Here is a 23384-nt window from a genome sequence, read left to right as displayed (position 1 = left end):
ATTTTTTTGTGTGTTTTTGTGTGTCTGTCTTGGTGTTCAGTATTCAGCTGGATAAATCAGGCTCACTTTCAATCAGTTTAAATTTGGAAAATTAGACAAGAAAATCAGCTCGTCAAGGAAGGAAAGAGTGTTAACACCGCGTAGAAAGGAGGAAGGAGAGATGGCATCAGCTCATCTGCAGTCACAGACAAGAGGAACAGCAATTCGCAGAAAAACCAAATCCGCCCATGTGACAGAATCTGGTTTCCTTCAGCTTTAGCATGTGTGCCAGAACACGCTGTTCTCTCAATGAAGCTTGTTAGCGCGTTATGCAACATGTCTAGAAAAGAGAACTCTGGCCAAAGTAGTCACTCTCCTCCTTTCTGTCATTAATTTAGACACTAATGATTGCACTGCAGGGTGATTTAGCAGCAAACAAATGTACAGGCATTTGTGAAGGTCACAGATACACAGACTGGAATTTGTTTAGTTTGTAATTGTTTTTATTGCATTCTTATATTCCTTTTACTTTGTTACTTAAAACTGTTCAACCAGACGTTTTATGGCGCCAAAACACTCATTGATAAAGATTACATACATTGCTAGCTTACTTTATGTACAATTCAGCATACAAATACAAAAAAAGATTATCAGAAAAGTGCTTTAATGTAGTGGAAGAAGAAGAAATATGCAAAGTGAATTAGATTCACAAAAAGCAAACAAACAAACACACAAAAATCATAGTGAACATATATTATACTATACGGTAAATATCACCATAACAAACAACACTTGAGACGAAACACAGAAATTCGTAGCATATTTTCTCCACAGCAAACTGTGTTCATAGCTTCATTGTGATAGACTAAATATCTATCATCGTAACTACACCGAAGTTAATACTTGTACTCTTAACAGTACTACTGAGAATGTGCAGCCATAAAGGCGTCACATAGCTGACATTTATCCAAAGTGAAAAAGTGAACGATAAAAACACTGGACTTTGTGCACCAAGCTTGGGTTGCTGCTGGCTTTCAGCTTTGCTCCCAGTAACTCATGCCTGTGAATTATTTCTGTCTACAATATTTGCAGATTGTGACAAAATCCAATCTGCAGAGCAGATATTAAGTCAATCAAACGTAAGACTCCTTTGCATAGGAAAGTTCCTCAAACACAGGCTGGCTGCATCTCCGTGACACGACATCGTGTTGACGCGTCGACACGGACTCCGACATGGCTCTCTGGCGGAAAGGCTGCCGTAGATTGACAATGTCTGATTCCTGGGGAATGCATTCCTGAATTTGGATGCACTGAGGATTAGAGTCATAATTTACAGAGGATGGACGAGACCTGCTCCTCATCTCCTTTACAGTCAATGAGCGATACTGTGGGGGGGGACCCACATTCTGCACCGCCTGTTCGTATGATGGAGGGCTGCAGGGCTGCCTGCTGTCAACATGCTTGAAAACTTCAATCGCAGACAGAGGGCGTGGTCTATCCACAGGCTCGGCCGGTGGATCAGCTTCGCTCTGTAAGTCCTCCTGGAGGGTTTCGCAGGGGAAGGCGTTTTCCTTCTGTGAGTCTCTTTTCTGGCTGTTTCTGCTAAAGGCTCCTAAGCTCCTGGTCCTCATTAAGACTTTAGTGGCAACTCTCATGGACTGAGAGCGCTTCCTTTCTTGTGGTTTGGAAATCTCCTGCTGTCCCTTAACAGCCACTGAAGGCTGGCTGCTGGCGTTTGCCTTCCTCGAGCATCCTGGTGACACCATTGGGGAACTGGTGAAAACAGAGCTCTCTGAATGGTTAGAGGTAGTGCTTTCGAGGGAAGAGCAAGAACAGTCTTTGCCCATGAAGGGCTGCAGATCTCCATTGGAGTTGTTCAATTTTAAGAAAGGTATAGTTGGCCTGGCTACGCTACGGCCTCTGAGCAAGAAGGAGTCATCGGAGATCTGCTTTTTCAGAGGCTGCTCGGCAAAATCTGCCTTTTCTGTGGAGCAGTCCTCGTGGCTCCTGGCGTGGCTGCACAGGCCCTTGAGATCGTCCGAGAGGAGGATGATGGGCTCGGAGCACCGGCGGTTGAATTCTGGCTTTGTGTTGAAGACAGCATCGGACCAAGAAGAGGTTGTCGTGCTGGGGCTGGGCGATGAGGATGAAGAAGTAGAGCCATATTCTGTAGACGTGGACATGATATTCTCTCCCACCTCTGCATCTCCATCTGGGTCTGTGCTATCATACGCAGAGTCCTGATGCTGGGAGGAGACAGAGTCTGTCGAGCAAGGAAAGGAAGACATGATTAGAATCCATTTAATCTCATTTACCTCTGTAAAAAAGGCCCATAAAGGTCTCTCAGCATTATTGGGGGCTTTATTTGCTAATTAATTTACCTTCATCTGTGTCCAGTAAGACTCTGGTATTCTCTCCAAGAATGTCACAGTTCTCAATCAGGAACTGAGTAAGATCTGTCACCTGCAGAGAATCACACAAAGACAAGCAAGCATTAGTAAAATGAATAACAACAACAAAGTCAAGGGATTCTGTAGACAAATTCAGTGCTTCACTTGGTCCAAATACTCGGCTTGTTATTAGCACCTAAGTATGTGCTAGTGCACTCCCACTTATGAAACCGCTTGAGGTTTTTTGCACTGTGAGCCGCGAGGCTTCAAAGCGCTCAAAGTGAGAAAGTAAATTCATATCACATCTTTTTACCTTCTGCATCTTCTCCTTCTGCTCCTCCAGCGAGGTGTCATCCAGCTGCAGCAGCGTGGGGCCGATGCACACCGCCAGATTGTAGGCATCCATCTTGTTGATGTCTGCGCTCTCCAGGATGTGATGGAAGACGCAGATCAGATGCTGCAGGAGGAGTCTGTTCAGCCCGGGGAGATCATCTACCACCCTAGCTCGCGGGTAGCAAAAAAAAAAGGAGAAGCAGGAAGGAAAAAAAAACAAAAAACGGTTAGCTTGCCGCTCTTTTTTTTAGAGTCTCTTCCTTTTTTAAAACAGTAGACAGACTTAAAAAAGAGAAGTGGGCTATGTTCCGGTCAGATTGTATAGCGAACATATGGAATGATTAAAAACTTCCCTCAAAACCACAAAACCAGTCATGAAAAAAAAGAACATAACTGTTTTTTTTAAAGATATAAATTCTTTTTTTGTGTTTTTTGTTTTTTAGACAGGCAGTGCCGAGGCTTATTAGCAGACATCGACTGCTTACTTTGTGATTTCCAGAGTTCTCTGCTGGGTGTCTTCAATGTCCAGAGCTGCCATCCACTTGTCATAATAGTCAGATCTTAGCAGGCTGCCAGGAAGCTCCTTCAGAAAACTCTATAAATAGGAGAAAGGCATTGATTAGGCACATGTATATTAGAGGCTGTGCACTAGCATATTAAATATAATCAAGACCACCTATTTGACAGCTTCCTTGTCAAGCGGTCTAACATATTTAAGGAAGTACTGCTGCTTTCTTAGAAACTATAGCAGAGGGTAAAGCAGTAGTAGTGTGGCCGTTGTGGTAGCAGTGGTTAAAATAACCTACAGCCGTAATGCTTCTTTATCAGTGATGTAGAAAGTACTTTAGCGCTAATATTAATCGTGGATTTGCACATACGTGGTAACGCTAATAGTATGCGCAGAACATGTGAAGTGCGAGCGCCTCTCAGTATGCAAACGTACTTTGAGTAGTCCGACGAGCAGAACGACGGGCAGCTCGCCCATGTCCACACTGCCGCCGCTGTTCAGCTGCTCTCTGATGTCTTTCATGCTCTTGATGTTGCACAGCTTTCGAAACACTCCCTCTGTGGAGGGGCCTTTCTTCCTCAGCAGCACCAGCAGCTCCTGATGAAGCAGGACGGGAGAGAAGGAAGATGAGATTATCATATATGAATAAAAAAATTAAAAAAAAAAACACACCCACAAACACAGCAGCTCTGCATGTGTGTGTGTGTGTTTTTGTCTTGGCTTATTAATGTGCACCGTTTGTGCGTGCACGCATGCTATCATATTGTATTCAATCTTCAAAGCATTAAGAAATCATTTTAAAACACAGGCTGCTAACATCTTGAAACCAATGCACAGAAAGTTCTCAAAGTGAGCTAAGCTACTGATATGACATCAACTCTGACATTTATCAAAGGGCAACTTACTGTGACTGGTTTGGGAAGTGAGCAATCGTCTGGGCATATCTTGTGGAGGGGCTCTCCAAACAGCTGAATCTTGTTTTCTATTTCTGGTCGCTTTTTGCGGCCCTTTGACAGCCTCCTCCTCACCACGTTCCACTTGGTGTCTGTTAGGAGCAGAAATGTTTTATCCATTTAACATTTTATACTCATAAGACACGGCAACAAAGGCAGACGTGCAAAGAGTCAAAGCCCCGAGTGCCAAAAACAAGCTTTCTGTACTCGTTCTCTCTTATCAGCGGCTAGATTTCCTCTCGTCTGTGGTTGTTCTCTTTGGTCTCTTCTCTGCACATGGCACATTTAGCGAGGCACTCCCTCCCACCAGAAAAAAAAACACCGTAAAGAGATTTTCAAACTCACCAGTGGGCTGTCTCTGCCTCTCCTCTTGATTATTCAACTGCTTCGACACAGCGCAGATCTTTGCGTTGCCCTGGTGACAAAATAAAGAAAAAGTGGCATGGTGAGCAACGTGGAAGAGGAACATGAGCATGCAACAGTAGCCAAGGGAGGGGTTGTGGCTTTTTTTGTGTCAAATTGCACGCCTTCTAACACGTGAATGAACAAATGTTAAATTAGTCTTTTAGATGTTCAAAAGACAGATTTCTAATTATTTTCAGCATTCTAATATAATTATTGCATTAATTGTGCAACTTATCAGTATGTTTGCACTTTCTGCATTTAACATACTATGTTTATTATGTAACAACTGTCCACTGAGCGTTAGCGCAGAGGCACAGCTGTTTTTTACCAGCAGGTGTCTATTTTGAACATTTTCTACCATAAGAAGCCAGAAAAACTGGGATTACTTACATCGAGTGGAAACTCAATCAATTCTTCCATGCCACCTCCTGTTAGAGTTTTGGTCTGTGGGAGAAAGAAATGAGTAGTTTTTCTTTAATAACGGCTCTTAAAAATGTTTATGTTTTTTAAAAAGAAATGTGGCGGAGCAGATAGCGAGACTTACTGTGATGTTGCCACTCAACACCTTCATCAGGACGTCTGGAGGAAAAGAAGAAGAACCGGTCCTCGTTTTTGCTTCTTTAATTTTTCTGCAATGACGATGAAACACTTAGAGGAGTGGCACTCACTGACTGTTTATCAAGTCTGAATTTTGAGTTTATAAAGCAGTAAAACAAAAAATAAAATGATGAAGTTATTGTGGTTCAATGGAGCCTCAAGAGATTATTAAAGAAATACAGTTTTACATTGTTACAAATGCTGCCTCGATGTTTGCATAACTTAAGAAGCCGATATGAATATGTGCAGAACAATTACAATAAGTGGCAGAAGTGATCGAAAAATTTCACAATGCTTTTTATGAATGACGATAAATGGGAGAGCGCCTGCGAGAGTTTGCTGATATAAACAATGATCTTGTTCTTACCTGTGAAGAGTATCTAACCAGCGTTCTTTCACCTCAGGCGAGCTGTGGGCAAAATAACGGCATGGTATGAGTTACTAATCCACACAGAGCGACTGAAACAAGCCGGCAGATTACAGTGGGAGGAATGACACGAAGTGCGGCCCTCGCGGTCTTTTAACAGCTCTGTCGGAAAGTGTAACTCAGTCATGGGAACAGGAAGCAACGTCACGGCGGGCCCCGACCAGAGACATCTTCCACTTCCTCATATGCTTGCTGTGGCTTCGTGTCCATCAGTGGAAACACGCCGACGAAACAGACGAGCCTACGTATATACACCTGTGCGCTTTCACCTTTCATGACCTGATTTAATGCCAGGCGCTTTAATTATAAACTGTCTGCGCACAGGCGACGGGAAAGTGTCAACAAACGAGGCCGCGGCCTCTCACGGGATCCACGGTCGACTCGGTGTGAGTGAGCAGGAGTGAAAGTTTCACACACTGAATCATCACTAGAGTCCGAGCATCCAATCAGAGAAACAAATCGTCTCATTTTCAAACAAAACAACTCAAAACCTACTAGTGCATTCATCACTTTCTTGGAATACAGCACCAGCTGTGAAACGGCTCTTGGTTTGATTCTAATAAGTTTGCGAGAAACGTGGGAGTGACTGCCCCAAATGAAGCATTTCTAGACTTTAGTGCCGTTTGGTGCTCTTCATCATAAATTCACTGAAGAGAGAAAAATCTCCTTTGACTCCTTTAACAAAGAAAATGTCTAGACATAAAGCATCTGATGTGTTTTATCTTTATTGTAAAGGCCAGCATTTCCAGATAAAGATCATCTGATGTTAATTCCCTCCCAGCTCCACACTTCCTATTTTATAACCTTTTTGTCTTGTGATGCTACTCTGCGGACTTTCTACTTGCCACTTCCCTATTTCATGAAGGCCACAGATCATCTGACCTTTTACTACATATGCACGAGTGTGCATTTCATAAACTGAATGACCGGCAAAAAAAGCAGTCTGCCGAATAAGAAACAGAAAGCTTATAGTTGCAACAGTGTTTTTATATTGCAATACACTCGTATTTTCTCCTCCGTCAGTGCTTTAACAGATTGTTTGCCTTGATGTCTCTCTGTAATCTTTTCTTGAAGAGCTCATGTGGCCTTTTGGAAATTTTATTCTGGCCCATTTATTACTTTTGGTTTTCATCAAATTTCACTCCATCTACTCACAGCTGTGGTTTACGACATATGCAAATACTGAATTAAGCAAAAAACAGGATAAGCTCCACTGCGCCTGAAAGCTTGCACAGCATGGCAGCACAAAGGTTAAGCTCTGAGAGGTGTGTGTATCTGTTTGCCAAGAGGCAATTTATTTTCAAATAAACTTGCCACACTACCACTGAGCCCTGACTTTAGACCGTAAATATATTTTGTTTTATTAAATTCTCCATATTGCCAACAGCTGTCCTCTTTAAGCTTGTGAAAAAGGCTGTTGTGCTGACTAATAGTAACCAGAAGCCTATACAGTCAATTAAATTAAGTCTGGTCTCTAATCTGATTCTCAGTTCCCACTGTGGCCTTTCGTCAACTCAACTTTGACACCTCTTTATTGAGATTATCCATCTATTTACTTCTGCTTATCCAATTCAGGATCACGGGGCTCTGTAGCCTTCCCCAGCTGCCACATGGCGAGAGCCAGGTACAGCCTGCAGGGCTAACACAGAAACACAGACAACAATACTCATTCACACCTCCAACTCATTAATCTAACCCCACTAACTGCATGTCTTTGGGCTGTAGGAAGATGTCAGAGTACCCAGAGACAGACATGGTGAAAACATGCAAAGCCCACACAAACAGACCAGATGGAGGATTTGAACCCAGGACCTCCTCGTGGTGTGTCATTGTGCTGCCTTATTTAGATTACATATTTCAATATTAAAGGTTTACCATAAAGAAGGAAGAGCAACAATCAAATGAAGATCCACATGTGAGCTGTGATGTTTAGACACGTGTACCCAGGTATTTGAGTGTACAGTGAATCAGTGACTCAACACTAAATATGCTTGGCCATTTCCATGTGAGTCATTCACTGTGTGTATGAGTTTGTGTGTGCGGGGAGGGGTAGGGGAGCTTCTCACCGGAAACACACCAGACAAAACGTGAGATCCCAGGCCAGGATGAGGGTCAGCCTGAGGTCAATGTCACCAATCAGTCCATCCTCTTCCTCCGGTTCATCCTCGAAACTGTAATGCCAGACGTCCTCAAGACTGACTCTATGCTTCAGTCGGTAGCTGGCAGGCGACCTGTCGAAACGGGAATAAAAATAAAACCAACACTCCTCTAAATAATTTTCATTAATTTGTTTCTAAACGTGTTGTTTTCTCAAGATTACAAAGCAGGTTTCAGTTCCATAATTTTTGGATGAGTGATTGATTTTCTTCCCTCCTGTGAAACCATTGAAAAAATATCTTTTATATGAAATAGCGCATTTCCTCTCTGTGAAAACATTGGCACTGAACACAGAAATAAAAACACGGAGAGAAAAAAAAAGGCCGTAATTTCTCCCGTGACAGCTTGTTTTGAAAGTTGGTCCTTCATGGGAATAATCATTGGTTATTTCTGCGAAATAATCAATGATCTACTCTTGCACCTGAATTGCGGACTGATTGCTGCACTTGGTCAAGCAACAATGGTCACATGCTAAGTGTCAAAAAAAGGGTCAAGATTTCGATTATCCCCCAGTTTATTAAAATAGATACAAGTTTATGACAAATAAGAATCTAAAAAAGAAAAGGTGACTCATAAGAGATTAGAGAGGAATTATTATTTGAAAAAAATAAAAAAAAGAAGGAGCTGGGAGGTGTTTCGGTACTAAAACAGAAGGAGAGACGCGATGCACTGATAGAAGTAAACATGGGTGCTGTTTATGTGCACAGCTGTTGTTGTTTTGATTTGGCAGAATTTGGCAGATTTCAGCCAGTACTGTTTGCCCAAAGTCAGTTTCTGTCAACAGTATCTTACTATAAATACACAAAGTGTGTCGTCATAATTTCATCACAATAACACATATTGAAAATTGCCAGCATTTATAGGCAAACTATAGGCATGTAAAGTTATGAAATCCTCTAGAGTACAGACACCTACTTAAATGAGAGATCCATGATGTTAATAAGTTTTCTATGTGGGACTGTGACGTGTTCTTAATTTGGAGTCTGGCGCTTGAGTTTACATTTCTGTTTAAACACAGCCCATCTGTGCACACTCTGCATTAGATTGGTATAGATCTAACAAACAAAAAGAACTTAGAGATTGTTTAAAGGTGTTGTTACATAAGTTGTTGTTCTGAGACTGTCCTCCCCATGAAAAGGTTGTTTTTGTGTAAGCTGTTACGATGACCTGATAGCAATGAACATTTGGCCCAAATGTGGTATGCAGTTCTCTTGCGACCCATATGTGGCCTCCACTGATTCTGAGTGAATCTGGATGCACTCTCTCAGCCGCAGGCACACCTTATACAGGTCAGTTATCGGGCGGTTTTTCACATTAGGGCAACATCTGGGCCTCTCAAGTCTTGCTCATGCTACAGCTGAATCAGAAGTTCCCCAAACGTGCCTGGTATCTGGGTTCACATCTTAAAAGATAAACAAAAGCTGTGTGAACTGGGTAGAGTTACCACCACTGGAATCTAACACAACACAGCTGTGTAACGTGTTTTTAACTGTTTGAAAGGTTGCATTTGACATCAAAATACGATCTCCTCCTGACTATTAAGTGACCAGGTTTTGTGCTGCACCTTAGCCATAGTGGTTCTGAATATGAACCTAACAAGACCACGAGTGAGAAAGTGAAAGTAAACAGCAAAGCGGAGCTAAACTTTGGCCCGAACTCGAAGCGCGGATCAAAAATCAGGTGTGCTCGTGACACCTCCACCTCACCATCCACCTACACGCTGCTGAAACGCTGAGATGGGCTGTTTCACATTGTAGGAGAAATGAGAAAAAGTGGCCTCCGACACCTGCTGTGTGCCTGTTTCTTCACAGCAAACTAAAAAACACACACGCAAACACATAATGAATAATAGTAGCACACAATCATCTCTAGATGTAATGATCTCATAGATTTATAGGCTCAAAAAAGGCTGCTATGCTGTATGACAGTGGTGTGCCAGCTGTGTGTCTACAGGAACAGTAGGCAGGTTGTGGTACAGAGATGAGTGTGATGTCCTCCCACTCATTAGGTATAAAACTTCCACCGTGTTTGACAAACAGATCTGATCTGACTAAGCCATGTAAACAGTGATTGCCTGAAGGTGTATTTAAATGCTGTTTACATTTAAAAAAGAAAGGAAACAGAGGTTTACTTATATGGAAAAACAATAACTAGGATGTTTAATGGTGAAGAAAAGGTGCGAGTAAGTGTTCAGAACATCTCAGGGTTTTCAAATTTGAAGAATTTTAAGAGTGATTTGAGCCACACAAGCACTTGTGAGAGTATTGAACCAGCAGCTCTGTTGTTCGCTTCAAAGCTGAAGCGAAGGTTAAAATAACTGTTGAGTTTCCCCTAATGTGACTCCACTCTAAGGGAACCACCCAACTCTCTTCTTCTACTAATTTAAAATAAGAGAAACGACTCATAAACAATGTCTGTTGCTGGGAGATTCCCCATCTCTCCGAGTAGAGTCCAAAAATACACATTTTGTTTTCACTTCCTCTTTCGCTCTCCCATTCCTACTGTACAAACACATGATGATTTTCAACAGAAAGTTGCTAAAACAACACAGTGGCAGTTTCCTTAGTTGTGATTTATTTTAAAATCTCCAGTTTTACAAGCAGAAACTATCTGGGTTTCATACACACACTCCTGAAAATATCTGATCACCACAAGCTAAAATGCTGGGGTTTTAGATTAATAATATCTTACTTGAGTTTGGCGAAGACAATCACGTCGCTGAAGAGGAACAGGTGTCTCTCCCTGGTTTTTGAGCCCTCGGTGACCTGAACGCACTCGTCCAGCAGCAGCTCTCCGTTCTCGCTGGCGAGGCCGAGGACAAATGGACTCTGCTCCACAGACACCCAGCAGGGAGCCTCCTCCCTGAGCCAGAGGATACACACCAAAAAAAAGGAGTGGGTGACGGGGAGAACCCACAGCCAAACGAGTCTAAATATGGTGATTTCCACATGGAAATGAGACTGATTTTGCATCTGAGAAAGATCAGGTTCATTTAACAGCTGGAGCCTGATGTATGAACAATAATATGACTTTTTCATAGAAGAATAGGCATATACATGTAAGTCAATCCTGATAAGGTGAAGCACAGGTGAAAAATAAAGTTAGATGTAGTTCAGGATAAATATCAAAAACTCATATATACACTTACCGGCCACTTCATTAGGTACACCGTTCAACTTTCTAATCAGCCAATCCCAGCACCTGACATGGTCAAGATGACCCTGCTGAAGTTGAAGCCAACGACGGGGAAGAAAGATGATTTAAGTGACTTTGAATGTGGCTCTTGTGGTTTTGGTAACTGATGGGCTGGTCTGAGTATTTCAGAAACGGTTAATCTACTGGGATTTCCCCCCCCCCACATAACCATCTCATCAGGGTTTACAGAGAATGGCCCATCAAGTTAAAAGCAGTTTTCTGGAAGAAAAAATCCTTTGTTTCAAATCCTTTTTTGTTTCAAAAAATCTTTGAATCCTTTGCCAGACAGAGGTCAGAGAAGAATAGCCAGAGTGCTTCGAGCTAATAGGAAGGCAACCATAACCCAAATAAATACTCAGTGCAACCAAGATATGCAGAAGAGCGCCTTGACGCAGAGGGGCTACAGCTGCATAAGACCACACTGGGTGCCACTCCAGTCAACTAAGAACAGGAAACTGAGGCTAAATATAAGAAAACTTTGTTTGATGACACCTGATCTCTGTTGAGACATTTAAATGGACGGATCAGAATTTGGCATAAACAACATGAAATTATGTATCAACAGTTCAGGTTGCTGGCGGAAGTATAATGGTGCATTTAGCCACCACAGTGACCAGATCTTAGGACAATAGAACATTTTTGGGATGTGGTTGAAAAGGAAATTCACATCTGGATGTGCAGCTGACAACTCTGCAGTAACTATGTGATGCTGTGTCAATGGAAAATTGTATTTAGTAGTCAGTATAATCTTTTAGTGATATAAGTTTGCATATGGTAGAATACTGCATGTAGTTATTTGTATTAGGAAATATTCAACCAGATATACTTAGATATACTTAAATATTTTCCCTAACATGCTGTCAAGTCAATATGGACCCAAATCACAGAGGAGTGTTTCCAGCACCTCGCTGAATCTGCACTACGAAGGGTTAAAGCAGTTCTCAAAGCAAAATTAAGCCCAACATGGTACTATAAAGGTGTACATAATAAAGTGGCCATTGACTGTATAAGTATATGTATATATTCTTTTTAACTCTTCCAGGCTTCTTGATGAATTTATTTTTTTTAAAAAAAGGAACCATGCACAAAGGAATATGCACAACATCGTAAATGTGGCTAAAAAAAAAGATGAGTTTCTACTAAAACAGAATCAGACTTAAATTTTATGCATCTGTCTCCAGATGTTTCTGCTAAAAATGAATATTAATCACTTCAGGAGAACAAATTTCCGTAGAAATGTATAATTCATATGTAACACGCTGCATAAGTTTTTCACCAGAAACGTATGAAAGCCGATGGTTAAGATGTGAATTGGTATGCATGAAACTGCCTTGTCATAAGAGGACATACCAGAAAATGAAGAATGAGTTAGTGAATCCATAACTACCGCTATGTATGTTTAATTTTACTCTTAGGCTACTTGCGATAATAAGTAATTTGAATTCTAAGGAAATACAGCGTAAGTGCAGAAAAAATGGATGATTAGAGCCTGCTGAGCCACCCACCCCTCGTTTTTGAAACTTTTCTGTAGGCACACTGTCTTGTAAATAACACCACAGGGTCACATTACTAATACTTAGTGGACTACGGCATGTTTTTCAAGTGGCATACTTAGAAGCTGATGCTTTAAGAGAGACCTGGCATCATGGCAACAAAAGTCACATACCACATAGGTATATAACATAATAATATCCTAATAATATCCTAAAAACTTAAATTTGTCACTGCTATTGTGTTTTCTGGTTATTTTCCAATATGGGTAACACAATAAACCACTATTTGTCTGATCAATTTCTTCCAAAGCGCTGTTCCTCCTCCAAATATCACAGAGAGCAGAAATGATGCTCTAATTCAGAGAATAAATGTCAGATGTGTGCATAACGGCATCGCCAACCCTGCTTGATTGATCTTGGATCAATAAGGTCATCTTATTCTTTACAGACAAGTGGTCTGATATCAACTTACTAACTAAAGTTTGGTTATTTGTTCAGAAATGACATTTACCAACACAACTTAAAACCTGACTCACATATTCTTATCTATGCATAGACGCTGGTTTTCTCTTACTCTTCATAAATACCATCTACCTGGATGGAGGAGTTTGTCACATTTACTTCACTGGACTAACTACTGGTGTTAATTAATGGTAAATGGTAAATGGCCTGTATTTGTATAGCGCTTTACTAGTCCCTAAGGACCTCAAAGTGCTTTACACATCCAGTCATCCACCCATTCACACACACATTCACACACTGGTGATGGTAAGCTACATTGTAGCCACAGCCACCCTGGGGCGCACTGAATTAATGTACAAATAACACAAATATTTGCGGTCAGATAACAAAAAATGAATGTAAAAAGCCAGCATGCTCATGTTGTTGCCTCCCTGTTGTGTCTAGAGTGAGCCTGTGAAGATGACAAGAGAGTAAGAGCAAGTAAGAGTTGTTTGTTCTAAATGCATATGAAACCACATTTAGTGGTTGATCGTCCCACTTGGTCCGGGGGAAGAAATTCAAATTGTTATAGTAGAGGTACTTCCCCTGACTGCTGGAGATGACACATTAACTACGGGCATATAAACTGTGGGAGAAGCTTTGTGTTTGTACTTACAACAGGATAAACCATAGAAGTGCAATAGTAAAAGTGTGTTAACACGAGCATGCCACTGCTTTGTTTGTTTTGTTTTTGTTAAATTTCAAAGATAAGTTTTACAGACTGGGACCACTTTTTTTTTCTTAGTAAATATTGATGTAAAATCAGAAGATAAATGCACTTTACCTACTCTTGCTTTGCTAATTAGCCAGGCTACACAGGCAAAAGATAGCTTTGCTTTGTAGCTAGCTGCGCTTGGTTAAAATGAACCTAAATTTGTGTTTTGTGGACTAAAATTGAAGGCACGAGGCTAGATTAGATATTTGTCTACTTGGCACACAGGTCCATAAATGTATTTTGTTGTTTCTAAACATCAAAACTTTGAACAAAGCTAAGCCAGCTGCTCCGCTAAAGCTAACACAGACCTAGCCTGCTAACCAAGCTAGGCGGGCAACACTGTTTTTTTACTGTTCTACTGCTTTTTTTTTTTTAACATATTCTTTATGTACTAATATTTCCATTCATTACAAAGAAGTCCAAATTTAGCAGCACTGAAGTAAACCATTCACAGTGACCCTGTGAGGTAGATGGTCTAAATCAGGTGTAAGAGGTGTAATCATGCCTGTTCAACTGTGCCTTACTAGAAATATCTAATCAAGCCAGTCACATGGTAGCAACTCAGTGCATCTAGGCATGCAGTCATGATCAAGACAACCTGCTGAAGTTCAAAACTGAGCATCAGAATGGGGAGAAAAGACCAAAATGTTGTTGTTTTTTTATGTCACAGGTCACAGGGGTCAGACTGCTTCCAGCTGATAAGAATGCAACAGAATGCAACGGTAACAACTCATAGGTTCTTGAAGAAGATGGGCTACAGCAGTAGAAGATCACACCCACACCAGGTGTTACTGATATTATCTAAGCTAGAAAACTGAGGCTACAATTCACACAGACTCACGAAAACAGGACAACAGAACAGAAATACTCAGCCTAGTCTGATGAGTCTTGGTCTCTCCTGTAACATTCATATCGTAAGGTGAGAATTTGGCATGAACAACAATAAAGCATGGATCCACCTACCTTGGATCAACACCTCAGGCTTCTGCTGCTGGTGTAATGTTGCGGGGGATATTTTCTTGGCACATTTTGGACAACTGAGCAACTGAGTGATGTTTAAACACCACAACCTACCTGATTATTGTTACTGACTGTGTCTGTGCCTTTATGACCACAGTATACCAATATTCTGATAGCTGCTTCACTAGATTACACATTGTGTTACTGAGCATAAGAAGGGCGTCCAACCCACTACGAGCAAAGTGTACCTAATAAAGTGGCCTGTGAGTGTATATAGTGTCAGAAAGACGTGAAAACTGGTCGAAAATGGGAATCTGATACAGTGAATTGAAGGTACTTTTTCTTAGTTAAGCAATAAACTAGAGTATTATTTTGAAATAGTCACGTGGGGGAGGGGTTGGGTTTTTTTGCTTTCATCGCACAGCATTTCTTATTAGCTAACTCAGGAGCCTGGTGTTTAAATATGTTCAGCTTTAAACATCTTTATATTTAATAAGTATAAAACTATTGATTCAGTGTCGTTAGAACTATGATTCACAGCTTTATTTAACACTGTATTTTCACCCCACTACATCATTAACACATATATATGTAGAATCCAATAATAACATAGTGCTTAACTCTGTGAAATAATATAGCTGCATATGTCTGGTTCTGCCTCTTCATGCTGAGGTATACTCTACGTCAGTGGCAGTCCCACCATAGTGAAACTGACACCCACGAAGTCCAGCCCCCTCATGGAAATGCCTGATGTGTGTGTGTGTGTTTGCGTTTGCGCGCTGATTAGTTGAATGTGTGAGAGTGGGATGTGTCTGACATTTCTCTTTCTGCTTTGAAGGGATCGCCCACTGCGTGCTTTGGTGGTCTTCACATGACAACGTCTGACGAGTGTGATCGTTATAAGGTTAAATTTTATAGCCGAATCAAAGCCCACGTGTCTGAAATGCCCAAAGACAAAAAAAAACTGTCAAACTGAGGGTTTGTTGAGAGGAGTAAAAAAAAAAAAAAAAAGCTTTGCATTGACAACATATTTTAATTATTCAGTTTTCTATGTTTGAGTCTCATCTAAGGCCACGTTTCCATCTATTTAACAACGTTTTCAGAAAACATTTCAGGTTATTTGTCGGCCTAAGCTTACAATGATAAGATAAGCTACGTTATTATTCCAAAGAAATGTCCGCAGGTTGCTAAAACCCCTCAGGATATGAGCTCAGCGTGTTTAAAATAGCAGCTGTAGCCGTGAATTAATTTCTGTTTTAAAAGATTATTTTAAAACTGAGAGATTATTTGGCTTCTTGTACACTCAGCGAGCAGTTATCGCACAGCTTCTAAAATCAGTCATCCAGTGTTATTACTGAAAGAAACTGCTTTACGGGAAACATAGAAAGGACCTTTTGTGGTTCATGAAATTAAACTCAGGGACAGGAGTTAAGATGTTGCTGTAGTAATATCTGGAAGCACGCTGTTTAGTTTCATATTGAACTGATTGCTTGTGCTGTCAAAACAAGGAGGTGCTGGTAATGACCTCCTGTTGATTTATTCAAAAAGGTCAACTTGTTATGGGTGAGAATAACCGGTTCATTAGGTTTCCTTGACAGATCGATATCGTCCACGCTGCTCGCCCCTCACAGCCCGGTCATGGCCGAGGTGAGGAGCCACAGCACATGTGCACGTTGTTGTTTCAAAACCCTGCTGTGTAATTCCCCGTGGGGACATCTGTGTTTGTGGCCTGAACAGAGTAGGCAGCGTGGCCTGCAGGGTGACAAAGCGTGACACGTGGCGGGATGGAGGGGAAGTTAGTTTTTTGCTTGTCTGTATAATAGTGTGAGGCTATTCTCTAATGAAGAGTGTGCTGCCATCTATAGGGTGGAGGCGACAGTGAGGCTACTTCTTCCTGTGATTGCTGTTTTGATTTTTGAATTTTGGACTTGACTAAACATTGGAGCCTGACTCTCTAATTAGATCAAACTGAATCAGACAACCAAGTGAAAAAGAAAGCTTCACGAGACTCTGTATGTTTCTGTATGACTTTACCAGTTACTTGTTGCTTCAGGTCATTGAGGTTTGCGGGGATTTGTTTTATCTTTTGTTGTAGATTTGCTACTGTGTTTGGGAACATTCTTCTGCTGAATGACCCAATCGCACCCAAGATTTAGCTTTCTGTCACCTAAATCTCACATGTGACTCTAGAATACTTTGGTAGACAGAGGAGTTAATGGCTGACTCAATGATTCATAGCTACTCGGGTCCTGTGGCTGCAAGACAAGCCCAAATCCTCACACTTCCACCACCGTGCTTGATAGCTGGTATGAGGTGTTTGCGTAGACAATACAATACAATTCTCCAAACATGGTGCTCTGCACTCCAGGTTGATTTCTGGGAAGGTTGTAGTGAATGCTCCAGCACACTTGCCATTAATCAGTTAATCAAATGCATTTGATTGCACCTTTACTGGTACTTATCCTCTTAATCGCTATGGAAACAGTACTTTTTTCAATGTTTTGACATTTTTAAGCTAAGTGTTCCATTTCCATCATAAAAACAAATACATAACTGTGCATCAGATAATTAGCCTTACTTGGCGCACACTTCCTTCCCTACGAGTTATGCTGAGCTGTGCAGAGACTGTCGCAGCAGAAAACTGTAAGGCACTGTTGTGCGTACAGCACTATGATCAGAGTGTGTTAAAAATGACTCCAGGCCGTACAAGAAAATAACGGTTGCACATGTGTAAATGCATCTAATAAGAGAGTCTTTTGCACACCTGATAGGGGACCATGGCATCCCCAAAGCCTTCCCAAAGACCAGGGATGGAGCTGAGCGCCGTCTCTGAGCCAAGTGTCTGAGGTGCTGTAAGAAAGCAGAAGTGATAGATAAACAAAACCTTTTGTGTCTGCCGGGAAAATAAAAATCATTAACTCATATCTGTCAACATTTTGCTGACAAGACACAAGAGACACAGAAGCATTTCAGTCAGGGAAGAAAACCGCAACAGAAGGTTTGCTGATTTGCGAAATTTAATAACGGATACACTTTATATTGGGCCGCAATCAGAGATGGCAGAGATGGCGGAGCTGTGACCGCAGTCAAGCGTATATTTAGACTGAGGAAATAACTTATTCCCTAGTGACCTTCCACCTGCAGACAAACGAGTACAGGAACAGCTTCAAGAAAGGCAGCTTAATCGCTTAAAATAGCTGCTCAGTCAGAGGTTCCATTAAAGTAAATACATTTACCAAGAAAAGAAATGAAAGCAAACAACACAAAGTACTTTCATTTACCAATTTCCACCCTTCAGAGGGTGAATTTTACATTTCACTGCTTAAAGTATTGAGTACTGAACTTAATCCTGCATAATGCTCTGGATTCCAATCAGAAGGTCGTCCCTCTCTGCTCTAACAAGTGAATACATGTGGACAAATAAATGTTTGTAGGGGACAGATAAAGGCTTCTTCTGAAGACTGAAGGATTCAAGTGCCTTAGCACAGAATATACAATGTTCAAATATAAGGAATTGTACGAGATAGCCAAATGTAGGAATGAGTTCCTGTGTGGTTCAGTTGTCATCTATATTGAAGGCCAAACATCTGTGTGCAATAATAAGATTTTTTTTTTCTCGTGACAAAGGACAACCGAGAGAGGATTTGAAATTCAAGACTACGCTTCCATGAAATTAGTCAGCACCGTGTGCACTGAATACGTCTCACGTGTTTGCATGACGGAGGGGCCAATGAGAATCTGTGTGGAAAGCGAAGGTAAACTGAAGCCATAACTACACATACGAGCTCTGAAATCTGGGTCAAACACTTCCTCCATCACATATCAGCTTCAGTCTCGGTAGTTTAGCACGCTGATTGCCTGATTGTATTTTCTCACTGCAGTTAGTGTCGAGGTTTTTTGCATCGGGCCGTGTAACGATCTGCAAATAAAAACAAATCTCACGTGAACGCTGAAAACGCTGAAAGAGTTGCTTCAGGTGATAAAATTGTCGACACAAGTCATTGGACACAAATATGAAACACTGATTTGAGTATTAAAAAGGTTTGTTTTATTGCAAAATGCAAGAAATCAGGGAAGAAATCAGGGCTCATCATACCAGATGGCATTTTTCTGATCTGCTCTTGTCCAGTTTAGTGAGCTCATGTGAACTTCTGCTGTTGTAGCGCATCTGCCTCACAATTTGATGTGCTGTGTGTTCCGAGATGCTCTTCTGCATACCTTGTGAGTTGGTTTGAGTCACTGTTGCCTTCCTATCAGATCAAAGCACTCTGCCCATTCTCCTCTGACCTCTGACATCAACCAGAGATTTTCACCTAGTGAACTGTCGCTCACCCGAGAGTTTCTCTTTTTCAGATCATTCTCAGTAAACCCTAGAGATGGTTATGTGGGAAAATCGAAGCTGATCAGCTGTTTCTGAAATATTCAGAGCAGTCCATCTGGATCTGTGTTTGAGGATTTCTCTTTTATTTGCTTGTTTATTCACACATGTATATCTTCCTTAACTTACTTTTCTTTTACTTAGTTGCACTGATGGATGAATAGTCTATTTCTACTATTTCTACCTTTTTCTTGTAAACGGCTTTTCTTTGGGGAGTTTTGAATGCATTTGAAGAGTTTAGAGGAACTTCTGAAGTTGCCTAATAATTGTTGGGTAACACTCCGACGCACTTGGACATTTGTTCATTTGCGTGAAGGAAAACAAACAGTCTCTCTCCATCCTTGTTATGGCTCCTGCGGATGATGATGTTGCGCTCTAATTGCCAGACAAACTGAGAAATTGGATGAAGCAGAGTTGGAGATGAAGGAGAACAACAACACAAAACAAACAAGAGCTGGAACTCTTAACAAAGTGTCTCTCTCTGGCCTCTGTCCCTGCAGCTCGGAGTCCGCCGACTGATGACGGACATGACGGAGGACACAGAGGCTCATTGTTACCTGAATCCTGGAACCACAAATGCACGCCACTAAGGGACCAAAAGTGTCACCATTAACAAGCTGTAGGTCCCATCTAATGGAGATTTGCTTTGTTTTTAGAGTCTCTGCTGTTGTCTAATAAACACTTTTTTTTATTCTTTTTGGAAAAGCTGATAATATTTCTCTCTCACAGTCAACAAATAGACCAACAGCACCCACCCTCTGAAGTATCTCACGCTCGGCTGTTTTCTTAAACACACTTGTTGGGAAAATCTTCCGTTACCGAACGTTTGATATTTACAGAGGAGGGTCCATGTGGGGCTAATTTCTCTTGATCACAACAATAAGAATAAGAATATCAATGCACTCAATATTCATTCTATTAAGAATTAATAAAGCTTCTTGTTACCAGGGAAACGATAAATTAATGCTTTTTATTACTATGGCTGTAACTTGGCTAGGTTTGGGTATAAAACCAAATAGTTTTGAGTGCCTAAGCCTATCCAGGAGAGATCATAGGTGTCGGTTCCGGAAATATTATTATCACAGTTCAAAGAAACAAGCGTGCATTGCTTAGTAGAGACAGGAAACAAAGCAGTTGCCACAAAAAAATGCGATTTCCTCTGTAAACAGCATTTTGTGTGGTGATGCCTTGTGTATACTCTTGCCACGGCGAGAGTTGAAGTGTAGGTTGGGTTATGGTTAGCCATTTCACAGTAAAGCGGATTCATCTGCTCGGGTTCAGGATAAAGTGAGGGCAAAAATACTCATCAATAGGGGCAACTGCAGTGAGCAGAGAGCCAGCCTGTTGTGATTTGGCGCTGTATAAACAAAACTGAATTCACTTGAATTGTATAAATCAAAACCTCCAAATCCAATGATGTCCTCTATGTTATGGAATTGATTAAAAGGCACTTTTAAAGTGCTTCTGTGTGTTGCCCCGATCTACATAGCACACATGCTGACCTCATATAAGCCAGTTTGCAGGTTTAGACCCTGTGATTGGCCGTTTCAACGTCAAGCCTTAAAAGGGGGTTAACATATTTCTGCTGTGAGGATCTCTCATCTTTGGAAAGACCTGCCTAAATTCACCTTTTGGCCAAATTAGAGACCTCACTGATGCAAATTTGCAGGTTTAGACACTAAGATTGGCCCCTTCTGACTGCTTGTTACCAAACTTTCTTTCATGAAGGTCCATCATCTGTTGACGGACCTGGCTAAGCTGAGCGAGCTGTTAATCGCTTTTTAAACAGAAGAGTTTGAAGTTTAAGGTTTTCATTAGAGATCAAATGTAATTGTTCCCGTATTATAAAGCTATTTGGTTTATCTAATTTTGACTTAGATGAAGATCCGGCCAAATCAGTGAATAATCAGTTAACAAACTGCGGTAAACCTGAAAGGCTCGTAGATGTTTTCTTGCAGCTTTTCGTGCTTCTGTTGCATCTGCACTCCGTGGAAGCTCTGAGAGGCTACATCGCTACACCTCTCACTTGCCACACGCCTTTGAACCTCATCTGGAACGACCAATTTTACCTGAACCCTCCCACTCACCCACTTTCTGTCATGTAATCACATTTCAGCAGTCAGTCAGTGTTGTGATGTTGTATTTCCTCTCTGCGTCTTTGATCATAAACCCCTCACAGACGCATAGGAACTGATCAAAATAACTCTTCTTTTTGATATCACAAAATTGTCACGATTATCACCTTTGCGAGTAAATAATGGGCGCATACTTACGGGATGCAGTGAAGCTGCACCATCATCATAGCTTCCTCTCCTCATTGCTCCAATTCCATAATCTGAACCGTCCATCCTGGTGTCTCAGATCCCAGAGGAAGCCCTCGATCCCTCTGTTGTCCTGTGCTGTAGTCTGTGTTGTCAGTTTACAGTTTCCACTTGGCAAAGCAGAGGAGAAGCAGTTTGCGTCCCGGTTTGAGGGCTCTGCTGTGAATGTGGTGGGGGAGCGCATCCACAACAGCTTCTTCTCTAACTGGTGCTAATGAGGGTTTGAACAATGGAGGCCAGGCTGGCACACAGAAGAAGAGCGAGGGGGAGGGGGGGTGTTTGTGGCTGACCTGGGCCTGCAGTGCCACTCTAACCCCCCCTCGCCCCCTTAAAACCTTTTTCCAAGCCACCACTTCCTCCGTCTGATCATCCCAGACTGTCCCGTTACGCTTCAGCGAGGCAGCTTCCTCCCATAATGAGATCGGCCTGCATCCTCTCATGGCCTGCTCGTCCTCATTTCCAGACTAACGAGGGTGAGATACCGTGACAACAGGTTCCTCAGAAAAACAAGGCCTCACAGATCGGTCCCACGTCCCTGTTAAACATATAGAGATGTACTTCTGAATGTTTATAATGAAAATCAAAGCCAATTTTTAGCCAAGTATGTATTTAAGTCTAAAATAATTCCATTCCCAGAGTGAGCGGGCAAACCTAAAGAGTGGTGCAATAAAAAGTAGCCAATCAGAGTCAAGTGGTAGACACACCTCCTGTTCTGCTTCTCACGCAAACCACAAGTTAAAAAATAGATAAATTATCATGTGATGATGTCACAGTGCAGGAGTAAAAGTTTGTTTTCTGTTCAAAAACGGATGCTTTATTTGAGTTAAAGAACATTTGCCAGTGTGGTTACAGTATGTGTGTCGCAAAGCTTTGAAACAGGAAACAAACAGCAAGTTCCTGTGGAAAGAGCTATTGTTTTATAGCTTCACATATCCATCCTGACCTCCTCCATTACTCTATATCATAAACTGTATGTGAAAGATGGAAGTAGCCGTATTCCTGACTCTCACTTTTCAGGGGGACTTGTGCTTTATAGTATTGTGGCTGTCCCTATCTTGATCTTTTTGAAACAGAACTGATTTTGCCTCGGTTTTGGAGCCAACCATGGAACCCATGCAGCAGGCAAAGCTTTCTTTCCGGCATGGAGATATAGTTGGACACATCAGCGGTGAAGAGTATTACTTGGATTAATCTCTGATGCATCCATCGGAGTATGACTGCTAGATAGAAAGCACATCAGCATTTTAAAAAAAAGTGCTTGGGCGAATAAGGCATGTTGTATGAAGTACTGAAGAGTCCTCCAGAGTAGAAAGGCTCTATACAAGAATAAGTTCATTTAAAATCTTTTATTTACACATGGGATCCTGGTTGCTGTCTGGAGGTGTCCCAGTGAAGCAGTTACCCTTCTCCCACTAAAGACATGAGGGATTAAGCAGTGCGGATTACTTAAGAGGTTATACTATCAAGTCCTATAAGCTCAATGAGTCTGTGTGGATAAGAGGAAATCCAAAATAATTTCAAACTTGTGCATCATATTAAGCCCAACATCGCCATGACATTCATGCCCATGATGAGTGTATGTAAACCTCTGACTACAACTCTTTATTTCAACACAATAAATACTCACAAAGCTAATCACCATTTCTCACTGTGCCACTTTTCAAGGCCATAATCAGACAAAGAAATTAGAACAGTTTTGTTCTACTACAAAACATTAAATAAATAAAGACTATATTCTTGCCTTTAATGGTTTCTATAGACGAACGATGAAAAAAAACAACTTTTCCCAGAAAACTTTTGTTTTGCTAGACAAAGAACATGAAGGTTTTGTGATTCAGAAAAATTTCACAGCTGTGGCTGTTAACCTGTGGTTTTTGTGGTTGATTGTCGGGCCAATCCCTTTAACTTGAAATCATGCTTGCCAGTGTACTGTGGAGGAGAAAATGTTTTTTTCAGCACATAATAAATGTCATTTCTCTGGCAGAGAGAACCACTCACTGTAAAAAGTCCCCCAGCTCAGGTGCTATTTTGATAGAGCTGATGGTATCTCACAGCAGACAGACTAAACATCA

At 41.4% G+C, this 23384-nt stretch overlaps 1 protein-coding gene across 2 annotated transcripts; it reads right to left on the bottom strand.

The window, feature by feature from the left end:
* Positions 1-626: 626 nt before the first annotated feature.
* tagapb (T cell activation RhoGTPase activating protein b) lies at positions 627-21607 on the bottom strand. Of its 2 annotated transcripts, XM_026143354.1 has the most exons (14): positions 21265-21607; positions 17378-17463; positions 10441-10611; positions 7659-7823; positions 5533-5574; positions 5113-5197; positions 4959-5012; positions 4509-4578; positions 4116-4255; positions 3646-3807; positions 3188-3297; positions 2683-2869; positions 2361-2442; positions 627-2242 (listed from the first exon to the last, which is right to left on the bottom strand). In XM_026143354.1, the coding sequence occupies exons 1-14, from the start codon at positions 21337-21339 to the stop codon at positions 1113-1115; spliced, it is 2559 nt and encodes an 852-aa protein (XP_025999139.1). In that variant the 5' UTR covers positions 21340-21607; the 3' UTR covers positions 627-1112. The 2 variants fall into 2 exon arrangements, with proteins under 2 accessions (XP_025999139.1, XP_025999138.1); XM_026143353.1 differs by lacking the exons at positions 17378-17463; positions 21265-21607 and having other exon boundaries at positions 10441-11097.
* Between the last annotated feature and the right edge of the window lie 1777 nt (positions 21608-23384).

This window comes from Astatotilapia calliptera, chromosome 15, assembly GCF_900246225.1.
Source record: "Astatotilapia calliptera chromosome 15, fAstCal1.2, whole genome shotgun sequence".
Lineage (NCBI taxonomy): Eukaryota > Metazoa > Chordata > Actinopteri > Cichliformes > Cichlidae > Astatotilapia > Astatotilapia calliptera.
Note: the sequence above shows the minus strand (reverse complement) of the source record. Positions and strands in the feature narration are given on the sequence as shown.

Coding starts and splice junctions, on each gene's coding strand:
- tagapb (XM_026143353.1), bottom strand. CDS start 10,787: ATGAAAAAGTCATATTATTGTTCATACATCAGGCTCCAGCTGTTAAAT. Junction 3,808..4,115: donor CACTTCCCAAACCAGTCACA/GTAAGTTGCCCT, acceptor CTGCTTCATCAG/GAGCTGCTGGTGCTGCTGAG. Junction 2,243..2,360: donor CTTACTGGACACAGATGAAG/GTAAATTAATTA, acceptor CTTGCTCGACAG/ACTCTGTCTCCTCCCAGCAT.